This window comes from Propithecus coquereli, unplaced genomic scaffold (assembly GCF_000956105.1).
Source record: "Propithecus coquereli isolate 6110/MARCELLA unplaced genomic scaffold, Pcoq_1.0 Scaffold32, whole genome shotgun sequence".
Taxonomy (NCBI): Eukaryota; Metazoa; Chordata; class Mammalia; order Primates; family Indriidae; genus Propithecus; species Propithecus coquereli.
In genome coordinates this window covers 4,565,931-4,579,732 of record NW_012148841.1, presented here as the reverse complement: position 1 = coordinate 4,579,732, position 13,802 = coordinate 4,565,931, and the positions used below count along the sequence as shown (strand labels likewise).

Genomic DNA, 13,802 nt, shown 5'->3' with positions numbered 1-13,802 from the left:
ATGCACAGTCCCTGGGAATCAAAGAGTTTGAGGTAGAAGTTGGGTGAAGTTACTGGATCAATACCACAAAACTAGGTGGTGGCAGGACAAAGCCTAACCTAGATCTCCAAAGTTGTGTTACTGTTTTCTATTAGGACAAGAGGCAAATATTACAGCAAGGAATAAGGACAAAAGGCAATAGAGAATAACAACTAAACAAAAGGCACTTTTTGCATATGTGTCTTCCATTAACCAGTATTTCTAGTCCTTTAGAAAACAGCCTTTTTAGGTTGGGCATGGTGGCTTCTGCCAGTAATCCTAGCACTTTGGGAGGCCGAGGTGGGAGGATTGCTTGAGGTCAGGAGTTCGAGACCAGCATGAGCAAGAGCAAGACCCTGTCTGTACAAAAAATAGAAAAATTAGCCAGGCGTGGTGGCACATACCTGTAGTCCCAGCTACTCAGGAGGCTGAGGCAGGAGGATTGCTTGAGCCCAGGAGTTTGAGGTTGCTGTGAGCTATGATGACATCACTGCACTCTAGCCAGGTCCTGTCCTGTATCAAAAAAAAAAAAAAAAAAACCACTTTATATTTTCTGCTGGGTATGCTAGTTTGAAAATTACTGAGGACAAGCAGTCATATCAGTTTTGCTTCACAACGTGGGCCTAGCTTCTAGCACAGTGCCTGTCACACAGAAAGCACTTCATGTTTTTGACCAAATGTGTTGCTCTTCCAGGCCCTTCTACTGGGGTGAGGGGAAGGAAGAATAGAGATGGAAAAGTTTTAAGGTCCTTGAGTAGCCAATAAAATTTAATGCTGCTTAGATGAGAACCATGACCTAAGCAAATCTGAATTCTATGCCCAAAGCTTTGTTGATTTAGATCAGCCTATTATAATATCTGAAGCCTAGAAGTCCCATACCAGAAAGTTCTGTTTCCTAGTGTATAATTGTTTTGTCCTTCTGTGACCCAGGGAGGCACGGATGAAAGGAGTTTTATTGCGCTGGTGGCAACCACGCCACAATGGAACAGGTCATGATCAGTGGGCTTTGGACCATGTGGAGGTCGTCCTGTGAGTATCTGATACATAGCATCCCATGTCCATTTCAAGAAGGTTTGAAATTCCTTTGCTATGGCATGCTCCTTAATCCAGTAAGAACTGTTTTTGATGAGAAGCCCCCACAGGACCACTTGTCTTACACTCTTCAGCAATTGCAAGCTATAGCTCAAGTCATCAGCAAAATAGCAAAGCCCGGAATGTAATTTAATGTACCTAACTTCAATAAGCAAAACATCTATTTAAGGATTGACAATATTGGTTAAATTGGATAAAACAAAAGTCTCCAGGTAAATGGGAAACAAAGTCTTGTGCCAGATCTGGGTTGCCTTATAAAATGGAATGACATCCTTAAAAAGGAAGATGTATGCGGGGCGGTGTCCAGAGTGCCACTGGCTAATGTGCCCTGTTACAAACACCCATCTAAGCCACAGATGCCTGAGGCCTTCTCCATTTAACTATGTGGTTGCAACTAGAATGAAGAACGTGTGGTTTTAGATTCCTCCTGACCAATCCCAGCACCTAACAAGTTAGAGGTGTTCCCCTGTGGTTTCTCCTATATAGTAAGGCTGTCAGCTGGCCGGGTTGACTGTTACCTTTCGGAGAGATGACTTGCTTTTTCTCTAATGATCTAGTTCCTGTAGAACTGGAATGCTTATGTCTCGACGGGTTCGGACTGATGGCTCCAAGTGGTTGGCAAGGAGAGGCGAATCTTCTCGGTAGATAGGTTCAAATGTTCATTCTGTTTACCAAATCCAAAATGAAATCAGTCCCATGGCTGATTTCGATCATTTTGAAAGCAAATTTAAGTGATTTATTGGTAGGAAAGCTACCAGATTTGTTTTCTTTCAATCATAGCCATGAGCTGAATTTTTCAGTCTTGAGCTAGCCCTCGTCTGAGTTTTCACTGAGGCACCTGCTTGCATGGCATCCATATCAACCCCAAATCCAAGAGCAACCTGGTCCCTACACTAGCCGTGCGCTCTGCTGCTTTTGGACAACTTGCTGGGCTCTGCCTCCACAGGACAAAGTTGAAGTTTACAGCAACAGTCCAGATTCATTTGAATCTAAATATGAGGCTGATGTTTTACTTAGATACTGATTTCCTCTTACTACGTTATTCCACAGAATAGAATAACCTGGGCCCTAAAATGAATTAGAGAGATGTCGACATAGACCAAAAACCAACCCTAGAGCCATTTTGCCTGGCTACTTTCCTTTCAGAGCAGCGCTTCTCAATCTGATTGAATATCAGAATCACTTGGGAAGCTTTTGAAAGCATCAACAAATATCCCAGTGCCTGGGCCCATCCCTTTGGGTGAGGATTTAAATTGATCTGCAATGGGAACTGAGCATGAGTTGTTTTTAAAAGCACCTCAGGTGATTCTAATAAACTGGTTGAGAATCAAATTAGAGTCAATAACCACTTCTTGTCCTTCAAGTCTCTTGCCAAGACAATTTGCATTACTGGGGCTTCCTGTGCCTGAGAGAGCATACCAACTCCTATGGAAACTTCAAAACTTGATAGTCCTCAAAAGAAGGCAGGATATTAATACTGCCCTTGAGTAGACAAGAATTCTTAATATACCATGCATTTGAGTACGTATTTCTTCTCCTCCCAGCCAGTTAAGCAATTACAGTTATCTGTTTTGGATTTCAGAGACATGTCATCACCAGTAATTTTCTCCCTTGGCCTAAAATTAAAGAGAAGGTAGAGTCAGAAGTACAAATATACTCCCTCCGTGGGAAGTAGCCCCTTCACAGCTTAGAGCTCTGTTTTCCACTCCCTGTTGCCCTGGTGCCTCAGAGGCTCAGGAGCACCAGCAGGAAGCCTCACACACAAACCCCAAGACAACTTCCTGGAACACCTGGTGTTGGAGTTCACGTATATAAGCAACTACCAGCATCATGATACTATCATAAGAATCAAACTCAGATTATATGAAATACCAGAAACCTATTGTTTCTGGTATTTTTCTGGAGCTGTAATCTGTATTGTAAAGACTTTATCTTTATTCAGTCTCCAGAATTTTAATACTTTGAAGAATTTATCACTCATCAGGCACCTGTCTGATCTTACCCTGCATTAATGTCTCAAACTCTCAGGGCACTAAAATATTTTAAATAAGAAAAGGGCATTGCCACACCTACACGGTGTTACATGGTGTGAGTTTTATTCCAAGTCATCTTTCAGTGAATACTTTAAAATTATAACCTTACACATATTACCATAAACTTTTATGTACCTATGTTATACATATAATTTTAAAATTCTCTTTAATGACATTTCAAAACTTTGTTAAAATTTAAAGGAATTATTTTCCTTCTTTTTTCAAGAGAAGAAATACCTAACAAAGCTGAGTTCAGTAAATGAGTTGTTTAAAAAATACAATACTAAGAAATTATATTTTCAGAACCATGATTTTGATGTTTTGCTTTGGTCTTAGGATTTTTTTCATAAGAGTCACAAAAAATGTTAAGGCATTCATTAATTTGGCATTCTACAGAATAATTACTTCAATTCATTCATTTGATGAGCTTTAAAAAAGTTTCAAAGAATTCAGAAAAATAAAATATAATTTTCCAGAGTGTCTTTCAACTGTGCACAAAGCAGCTAGCCAAGGTTCATGTCATGATTCACAATACTAATTATAGCCTTGCTACGTAGGATGTATATTTAGACATAGAGAGGTGGAATACTCCCATAAAGCCATATTAATTGAAAATATCCTCTTAATACTTTTGTATCAGAACATTTAGTTATATGAACTAATAATTTGAACTCCTCAAGTGTGGAGGGGAGAAGAGCAGACTGAGGCATGTATCTTAAGAGATGCAAGCCCTACCTAATTGAATGCTGCAAACAGGGCACCTAATATGTTTTTGCAACTAATGGTTGGGGCATACTTTTCACTTAAGAATTTTCAAAATGTATTTTGTTTTTTAAGTGCAGGTTGCCCTTAATCTAACTTTACTGCCATAGTTTGCTTTTGTGCATGTGAAGGACACATGCTAAAAGCCCCTAGAAAGAAAAACTGTGGTCATGCATGGTATCTTATATTGAGCTTAACCTCAGTACTGCCCATATTAACCAAAAAGACATATGAGTTTGATGAGAACAAATTTACCACTTTTGAAAATATTTCAAGAAGTACATTAAGTAGGTAATATATTTTTAATTAAATGGTTTAATTCTAAAATACTACATGTGGAAGGATTTGAGTTTCATAAATATGGATATACAGAATGACTAACCCTGCACCATAAAGATAAAAAACCCACCCTTTTAGCAATTAACAAGCAAAGTCCTTTATGCTTGTTTGAGAGTGTAATCTTCCCACTCTCATGATGTTTTCCAATGAAACCTGCACATGAAAAGCACTTCATGATTAGCCCGTGCTAATCTACCTTATAACAGATGAACCAAATTGACAGATCATATTTTTCCAGCCTCACTAGCTTACAAAACGTCCTCATTCCATAAAGTCTGGAGAATATAGCATAATACAGTCATTGACAATCAAGTATCAGAAACCTAATTTCTCTGAATTCATTTGCTAGCGCAGAATATTTGCTTTTCAGTAAATGTTTATAAATACATTTGGGCAGATCCCTCACAAGATCCATGCTGGTGGGGTTCTTCTTAGGATAAAAGAGAATTTGTTGCCTTAACCGTTTTTGTTGGGTACTCATACTTCTATCCTAAGAATCTCCCTCACCCAACTATGCATTTCATTCACACATCACATTTCCTGTGTGCGTGTCTAAGTCACAACTTGTCATGTGTATAATGAAGTGGGCCAATTTTTGCATGTGTACCTTGAAAGCAAATTACTCAGTAAAAAGTTAGCCTTTGTGAATTGGTTTACTAAAAAGTGAATTATTACCATATTTACTGAGAACTGAAAACCAATGTGCTAACTGTGGTCTTAAACACATTTATCAGATTTTAATGAATTCCATCATGACCATCCCTTCATGCTATTCATTATCAAGATACTGTCACATTTTTGGCACAAATGATTTATGGTGATGAATGTATTACATTTGTTGCAAAGCATATTAAATTTGACTGTATTATCTGATGTAGAGGACTTCTGCATTTTTAAAAGCCCTTCCTTAATATATTCAGGAATTAGTATTTCCTAAAATGTAAATAATCAAAAAATCAGATGATAAAAATAATAGTTATTAAACTATTAATTTAATATTTATAATTATATACAACATTTATGCCAAATGTAGTACTATAGCTACATGTACCTTAACATATGGGTATGAGCAAATATTGCATGTTGCATTACATAGAAAAGTTAAATATATGTATATATTGGGTATAGAATAAGAAATAACTTCTTTAATTTTTATTTTCAAAAGAGATGAAAAATCCTATATTGCGTCTAAACCTGATCAGACTTTTATGACTAATCACAGTGCTGCATGCATTGAAAGGCATTTTTTAACTTGTATTATATTTCATTATTTGCTGTCATTGGTTTTCCACTAGAGTAAGGTAAGTCCTTCTTACTAAATCTGGGGAACTGTTTGCTAATATTAATAGTTTCACCAAAGTTAACTGAGAATTTTTGTAAAGATCTTTGCAGCTGAAAAAAAAAAATCTACGAAACAGTTATGAATGACATTGGGATATACTGGAACATTTGGAACCTATATCCGTGTAAGCTCAGAGTCAGCCAAATTGAGATGTCTCTAACATATACAATATTGGTCACAACAGCATAGACCAAACTGCTAATCAGCATTCCCTCATTGTGCAATAGATCTGACTTAGATTCTCCTCTGTGCCTGGCACTGTATTAGGTGCCCTTGAAGTGCTCACAGTTTATAAATTTGTTATGAGGAGAAAGTGAAAATAGAAATGTGTGCAAAAGATCTCGGGGCTCTGATTAAATGTAACGTCTTTCAAAAGACCTACTGCACTGGAGATTCATGAGGATGCCTTATCAATTCTATTCTAAGTTAATAAATGAATTGGCAGAGGGGAATAGATTTACTCATAATACATTCAAGTTCTAGACCTTGTCCTTAGGTAAAATTGGCCACCTTTAATATATACATACATTTGTCCTCTAATTAAGATACTTAAAAACTTAAAAAGGCAAAATGGTTATCATTTATTGAACATCTGCATATGATGCTAGAAGTTTCATTTAATTCTTATAAGTCCCTGAGATGTATATTATCAGATATTATTCTCATCACCATTTAGCGGAGAAAAGAAATATGAAATCTTTAGTATTTGTGAGATATTTATGCCGACACTGATTTTACGGAGCCTTGCTGAGAACGCATGGCCTTGAAAGTCAGATGTGCAGCACCCTTTATCAGGGGAGTTTCACTGATTAGTTTGAATGGCAACTTCTATCTTATACTTGCCAGTATTTCTCTGAAAAAGATTCCACTGGATTCTTATTTCTACATTCTTATAAATTATTATTTGCTGTACCATGTGATTTGATTATAAATTAATTACTGATCATTAAAAATTTCTATGAGCTCAAAGTACTTCTACCAATTCTCTACCTCTTCCATTTCCTTTAGAATCCATTAAAAAAGCAACTGAATTTTTCATAATAATAAATGAGCTAAGCTTGTGGCTCCAGTGAAGAGTAACAGTTCAATAGAGCACAGAGTCACTAGTTCTTCAAAGGTCTCGCAATATCCATACTTCCTAAGCCGTAACAGGAAAGCATTTTATAATTCCATATGCCACCTAAGTCAGTCCCTAAACTCCCTCAGCAATAATGGAAATTTAAATCTGCATTTCCAAGAAGCCATTGATGTTCATTCCTTCATTTCAATGACTTACTCATAATGGGAGAATTTAAAAATGGACCTAGTTCTATCCACAGCAAAAGCAAATTGATATGTCAAGTGGCATAGTTGATGTGCCTTGGGATGAACATTACCTGCTTTTATTGAACGTAAAATAAAAATCACTCTCCCCTGTAACTGCAGTGAAGAAATAAATCTTAATTCCATTGTACCTATTATTATTTCAGTTAAAGTTTATCTATAGCTATATATCTGCATGTATCAAAAACAAAAACAGGCTCACAGATATGCTGCACACAAAAAATGAGTAAATATAAGATCTTTAAACTTATTAAAAATTTCCCTAATGCCCAATCCTGTTAAGTTAGACATTTTAGAAGGTATAATAACTGTTTAGTAACCATGTCAACTTTTAAACGACCTGAGAAGCAAACGGCATTTGGTATAGCTTCCCATGTTGCTTGATCTTAAAAGGCTTATTCCAACCTAACTGACTGGTATATATCACATACCAAATTACCAGTTAGTTTCAAGGATGCTTTGAAAGTGTGGCCATTTTTAATGTGACTGACTATATAAACATTAGGCATTGAGCACATTAGTCTGCATATCAACATTCTAAAGAATCCAAAGATATGATACTGATACATAAATTTATTCAAAATTAAAGAGCATCTAATGAATCAAAATGCCCTCTAAATTAGTTGTAAGCTTCCACCTTGAACTGATTTTTAGGGTATTAAAGATCTGCAAACATGCTAATAATATTTATTTTCTCACATTTAAATCAGTTCCATAATTAAGTAATTATATGGAGAATTTGCTTTAAAGCCATTAAACATGCACATCAACTTTGTTAAAAGTAAATGTTCCTTTGTTCTCAAATATCGAGGTAACTTTCACATCAGTCTAGGTTGCATTGAGATAACTAAATATCTTGAGTGTTCTAAGTTTATCTTTTTTTAATGTAAAATATTTTAACTTTTAAATTCTCTTTGAGTACCTTATATCTTTAAACATGTTTTCAACAGAACAATTTTCACTGCTTTAACTTTGCAATTATTCCTTATAGTTAAAGAGTAATGATTTACAACAGGAATCCAATCAGTAAGTCACCATAAGTTCAACAAACATGCCTTGACCACCCACAGGTCAGGCAGGAGGCCAGTGCTGCGGTGGGGCGGGGTGGGGGGAGCTGGGAGACAGGCCCCGTACCAACGGAAGTTTAGCATGGGGAGCCAAGGTACGAACACAAATAAACACCATTCAAAGCAGGTAATGAACACTATGAGAATTCAACGTAGGAAAAAAAATCACTTCTGGAGGAGGTGAGCAATAAAGAAAATGTGATACTAGAACAAGTAGAAATTTAGGAAGTGATGTTTGGGATTAGCCATTGAAGTAGGCAGAAATGACTCAGGCAAGTTTGAACAGAGCAGTCTACACAGGAGAGTAGCAAAGGATAGGACAGACTAGGATTAAACGTGAAGAGGACTTGAAATTTCTGGTAAAGCTGGCTTAGGTGTTGTTCCATAGGCAAGAGGATTATGCATAGTTTTTAAGCAAGGTGAAGCCAACATTTGAGAGAAAGTTTACTGAAACTGGTGTGCAAAATGCACACACATTCAAACAATTATGCATTCAGCTGTACTTTCTTAACATTTCATGGTTTCTTTTTAGTGGAATTTTTTTTTTCATAAGGGGAGAGAATTGAGTTAAGGAAGCTAGTTTAGGGGGCCATTATAATAGCTCAGGGAAAGGACTACAAAGTAATTTAGGATGTTGGCAGGAAGACAGCAAGTGCCAGTCCCAAGATTTCATGAATAAAGAAGTAACTGGATCATTTCTTCTGATACTTGATTAGTCCAATACATCAAGTCATTGTCCCTTTTTGTAACTGAACTTTACACAGGCAGCAATTAGTACTTACAGCAGCCAATAAATAATGCATACACCTCAACTGTGACATTGAAACTGATCAACTTAATTAATACACGTAACATTGTCACATGAAGGGAGGAGGATAGTAAGGCTACCCAAAGACAAATGATTGTTTTTTTCTCTAGAATATCTTCATAGTATATTCTTCATTTCCATCTTATAGTTTCTAGCATTTTGATATTATTGAAATCCAGAATGGATTAGCATTTTATTTTATAAAATATATATCAATTGATGTCTATCTTTTCATCAGTTTTAAGCACAGATGCTATTGCTTTTTGATTATACGTATCTGATGAAATTCAATTTATGTATTTTCCTTTGAGACATTTTATTATAAGTTTTCTTTTCTAATGATCAAACTATAAAGTTCTCTTCTTTTTAAAGTTTTCCATATTTTACAAGGGCTTGTATAATACCTAGTATAATATACTAGATAGACAGCATCATTTTACACCTTGCTAGTCTATTAGTGATTGATAACCCAGAAGATCACACTGCTCAGTGAAAAATTACTCTTTTCCTCCCCTTTACCCTACTCAAGTTCAGGTCATATCGACCTTTACGGTAGAATCACACTACATGACATTATCCCTCTCCTCATGCATTTTATGTTTCTGTGGAATTAAAGAGGAAAGGCTTTGGGACCATGACCATATTCGGGAGATTGATGCATCTGAAAAGTAATGATAGGCTCATTCTCATAAACCACATATTGATGCCACATATAGATATGTTGTCACTTGGGTCAGTGTGTGAGAATGTGATTCTTTTCAGTGATGTTATAAATCCTGATCCTTTTAAAAGTATATTTGCCAAAACTTTAGCAGCTATGACTACCACTATTGTGCAATTTCAAACAGGCTCCTAAAAGCCATTTTCAGTATTTTTTTCAGCTTCACATGTAGTGTGTATGTATAAAATATATACACACATACATACAAGTATATATTCAATTGCGCTTTCTTAGTATTTTCTAAGATCTTTTCAGTGGAGGGTCTCTTTCATAAGGCCATGTTTATAGAATATAACCCCAGATGCTTACGATTTGAGGAAGACAACGGAATCTAACATTCTGAGAAAAACTTATTTCCTTGTTTTGCCCCTGAGACTGCATAAACTAGGGAGGTCAAAGTGATTCAGCTAACAAGTTTGCTTTTTGTTTGTTTGTTTTTGCTTTTTAAGCAAGAGAGAACATTTGCTAAAGGGAACAAATTATCCTTCCTACTGGTTACAGAAGTATTTAAATAAGGCAATGGGTATAGTGCATACTTCTACTAAAATGAAATCCATCCAGGTATGTTTTCAGGAAGAGTTCAAGAATAAAAGTAAAATTAAAAATCCAAAACAGTCTCAGTCCACTTTTGCTATGAATCAAGAGAATTTACCATTTTTTCTGGTTCAGAGCTCACTCATGAAAAGAAAGGGATTTCTTCAAGGCCAAAGGCAGTGTGTATAGGTGTCAGCCTTCAGTTACTATGTCCCTGGGTGGTAGTGTCAGCATGACCTATTAATCCTGAAAATTTTCAAGTAACTATCAGGGTAATTTAGGACCTAGAATAGATTGCATGTTCAGTGATGGGACTTACATGCTGTTTCTCCTTTCCCTCCCTGCCTGTATCCTTTTTGATTTTAACAGCACTCGAAAACAAAATTACATGATGAATTTTTCACGACAACATGGGCTCAGGCACTTCTACAACAGAAGACGAAGGTCACTTAGGCGATACCCATGAAGAGTCAAAAAGTTTTTTTTTTTTCTTCCAACATCCAATGTGTTGCTCTCCATTCTTTTAAATCTCGCACTGCATCTGATATCAGGAAATATCTGTGAAGGACTTGGTGATTAACTGAAAGCCCTTCTCAAGACCGAGTGTACACCACTTTCCCACACTGTGAACTAATGACAAGTGACTTATTTGCTCATAAGTAAATGTCTTCATGTTGATGTGTCCGTGAAAATTGTGATGCTGTTGTAATATCAGTTACAGTGGCAGTATTGAGAATAAGAGATAGTTTAACAAAAAAATAAAGTTTAAGCACAAAAATTTAAGAGATTTTATGTTTAAAATGCCATTTAGCACAGTATTTAACATTCTTGGTCACAAAGCTATTTAAGTGGACTGTATTTCAGCTATGTATCATGTTTTATATGATTAAATTATCATTGTTTGTCCTTTATGTATTCTCTTCTATGATATAACACATTGAAACTGTATTTACTTGTTATGTTGCAATATTTTGCTGCTGAATTTTGGGCTACTTATATTCTGCAGAAAGTTAATTGAAATACCTATTCAAGAAGATAGTTGTAAAGATATTGTATCTCCTTTAATATACTCCTTAAAAATGTATGTTTGTTTAGCGTTGTTTTGTGGATAAGAAAAATGCTTGACCTTGAAATATTTTCTACTTAAAATTGTGGATGAAGACCCTATCTCCCACAAAGGAGTTCCCACTTCCTTGTCTAAAGATTTTGTTTTTAAGTGTTCTGTGGCTGATTTACTAACAGTAACTGCCATTTTGTGTTTGTGGTAACAGAGTGATTTGTAAAACAGTGGATGTTTTTTCATAGTGTTCTCTTCGTGGATCATTTTTTTCCTGCGGGTCATGTTCATACCTTCTGATGAAGTTGTACCAACACCAGCAACAGTATAATGGCCCTGTAGCCCTGAACTCTCTATTAGTGTAACTGAAAGATTACACTCTAGGGTGAACCAACCTAAAAGCCCATGCTTAAATAAAAATTATGTCCAAAAGTCATTTGAAGTTTATGTGTCTTCATTCATTTTTAATTAAATTTTGTATAGGATTTATAAGCTGTTCAGGTTTTGAAAAGATAATGTCAGATACATGTACTGGTTTTTTGTTTCATCATTGATAATAGCAATTATGAAGCCACACCTTCAATTTAGTCATTTTTCTCTTTTGCAGCTTTTTCTACTAATCACTCTGTAACTACACTAAGAAAAGTTAATAGAGAATTCTGAAAATGACTTAACTCCTGAGAAGTTTGTTAGCTGCTAACCAATACCTGGCTCATAAGAAGTACTCATGAGTTCACTGAGCAAATATTTGTTGAGTGCTTGCTATGTGCCAGGCACTGTCCTAAATGTCGAGGATAAAAATGATGATTGAGACGTTTTCCCTGCTTGCTTTTAATGTCTACAAAATAAAAATTATGTTGCTACTATTGAATTTATTGATTTCAAGAGGATTAAAAAAAATAGGAAAAAATCTTAAATCTAGAGCTTTCAGCAATGGCAAACTTTCTCAATACTTTTGACACCGCTAATGCTGAGCCTAAATATGCCTGCAGTGAATGAAGGAACGAACAATCTTTTGAAGGAAGAATACACCCACTAGAGAATAGTACCTTTTTAAACACTTAAATGTAAAAGAAGTAACTTTGATTTCAGAGTATTTTCCTACCATGGCCCACGTTAGTCATTTTGTTTATGCATTCATTCATCGAGTATCTATTAAGTAATAATACCATGTGCCATGCGTGGGAAAAGGCACTAGAGATGCAATGGAGAACAAAAGGAAACATGATCTCTGCCTTAAGGAAATTCACAGTTTAGTGGAGGAGGAAGATATTTACCAATAATCACACAAATAAACTTATTATAACTGTGTAAATGCCTCATTAAGCAATAAACATTCTTTTGATAAGCATCTATTAAATATCTATTACTATACCAAGATACATTATTTGGGAAACTATAATGAATGAAACATGCTTCTCTTCCTCAATTTGTAGTCTAGGCAGAAATTCAGAAATACCAACTAATACATACAATATAATGAAAAAAGTGCTGCCTATATAGAAGTAAATTTTTGATCTAATGGGCACGGGAAAGAGAACAGTCTATGAAAAGCCTACAGATAATAATCATACTTAGTGATAAAAACCTTACTGCTTTCCCCCTAAATTCAAGAACAAAACAAGAATATTTACTCTCACCATTTCTATTCAACATGGTACTAAAGATTCTCGCCAGAGCAATAAGGTTAGAAAAAGAAAGAGAAGGCATCCAGATTCAAAAGTAATAAATAAACTGTCTTAGTTGGAAACAAACTGATCATGTGTAGAGAAAATCCCATGGAATCTATGCAAATCTACTAGAACTAATAACTGAGTTTTGCAGGGTTACAGGATACGAGATCAATATACAAAGACCAATCGTATTTCCTCATTGTTAATGGGAATGTAAATTAGTATAGCCATTGTGAAAAATGGTATGAAGATTCCACAAAAGACTAAAAATAGAACTACAATACAAAACAGTAATCCCACTTCTGGGTATATGTCGAAAGGAACTAAAATCATATCAAAGTGATATCTACACTCCATGTTCACTGCAGCACTATTCGCAATAACCAAGGTATCAAAACAACCTAAATGTCCATCAATGGATGAATGGATAAAGAAAATGTAGTATATATATACATAATTGAATACTATTCAAACTTCAAAAGAAGGGAAATCTTGTCATTTGCAACAACATGGTTAACCTGGAGGACATTATGCTAAGTGAAATAAGCCAGGTACAGAAAGACAGACACTATTAGATTTCACATATAAGTGAGATCATATAAAGTTGAACTCATAGAACTAGAGAGCAATGGTTACCAGTGGCTACGGGACAGGAGTTGGGGAGAAATAGAGTTTTTGATCAAAGGATACAAAGTTTCAGGTAGGAGGAACCAGTTTTGAGATCCGTTGCACAGCAGGGTGGCTATAATCAATAATAATGTATTATGTATTTTTAAATAACTACGTAAATTTAAAATGTATCACCATAAAAAATGATAGATAAGCAAGGTGATGGATATGTTACTTAGTTTAATCATGTCACATTGTACACATGTATCAAAACATTACATTGTACCCCCTAAATGTATACAATTATGATTTATCAAAAATATTAATACGGGCCGGGCGTGGTGGCTCACGCCTGTAATCCTAGCTCTCTGGGAGGCCAAGGCGGGCGGATTGTTTGAGCTCAGGAGTTCGAAACCACCCTGAG

The 13,802-nt window shown here is 35.6% G+C and overlaps 1 protein-coding gene across 1 annotated transcript in view; it reads left to right on the top strand.

Annotated features, from left to right (window-relative positions):
- Positions 1-11,529, top strand: part of RELN (reelin) — a 462,655-nt gene extending 451,126 nt beyond the window's left edge. Inside the window, exons 63-64 of the mRNA XM_012650296.1 lie at positions 949-1,047; positions 10,409-11,529. Of these exons, the coding sequence (XP_012505750.1) occupies positions 949-1,047; positions 10,409-10,505 (196 nt within the window). The 3' untranslated portion in view covers positions 10,506-11,529. The remainder of the gene's footprint in view (positions 1-948; positions 1,048-10,408) is intronic.
- Positions 11,530-13,802: the final 2,273 nt, after the last annotated feature.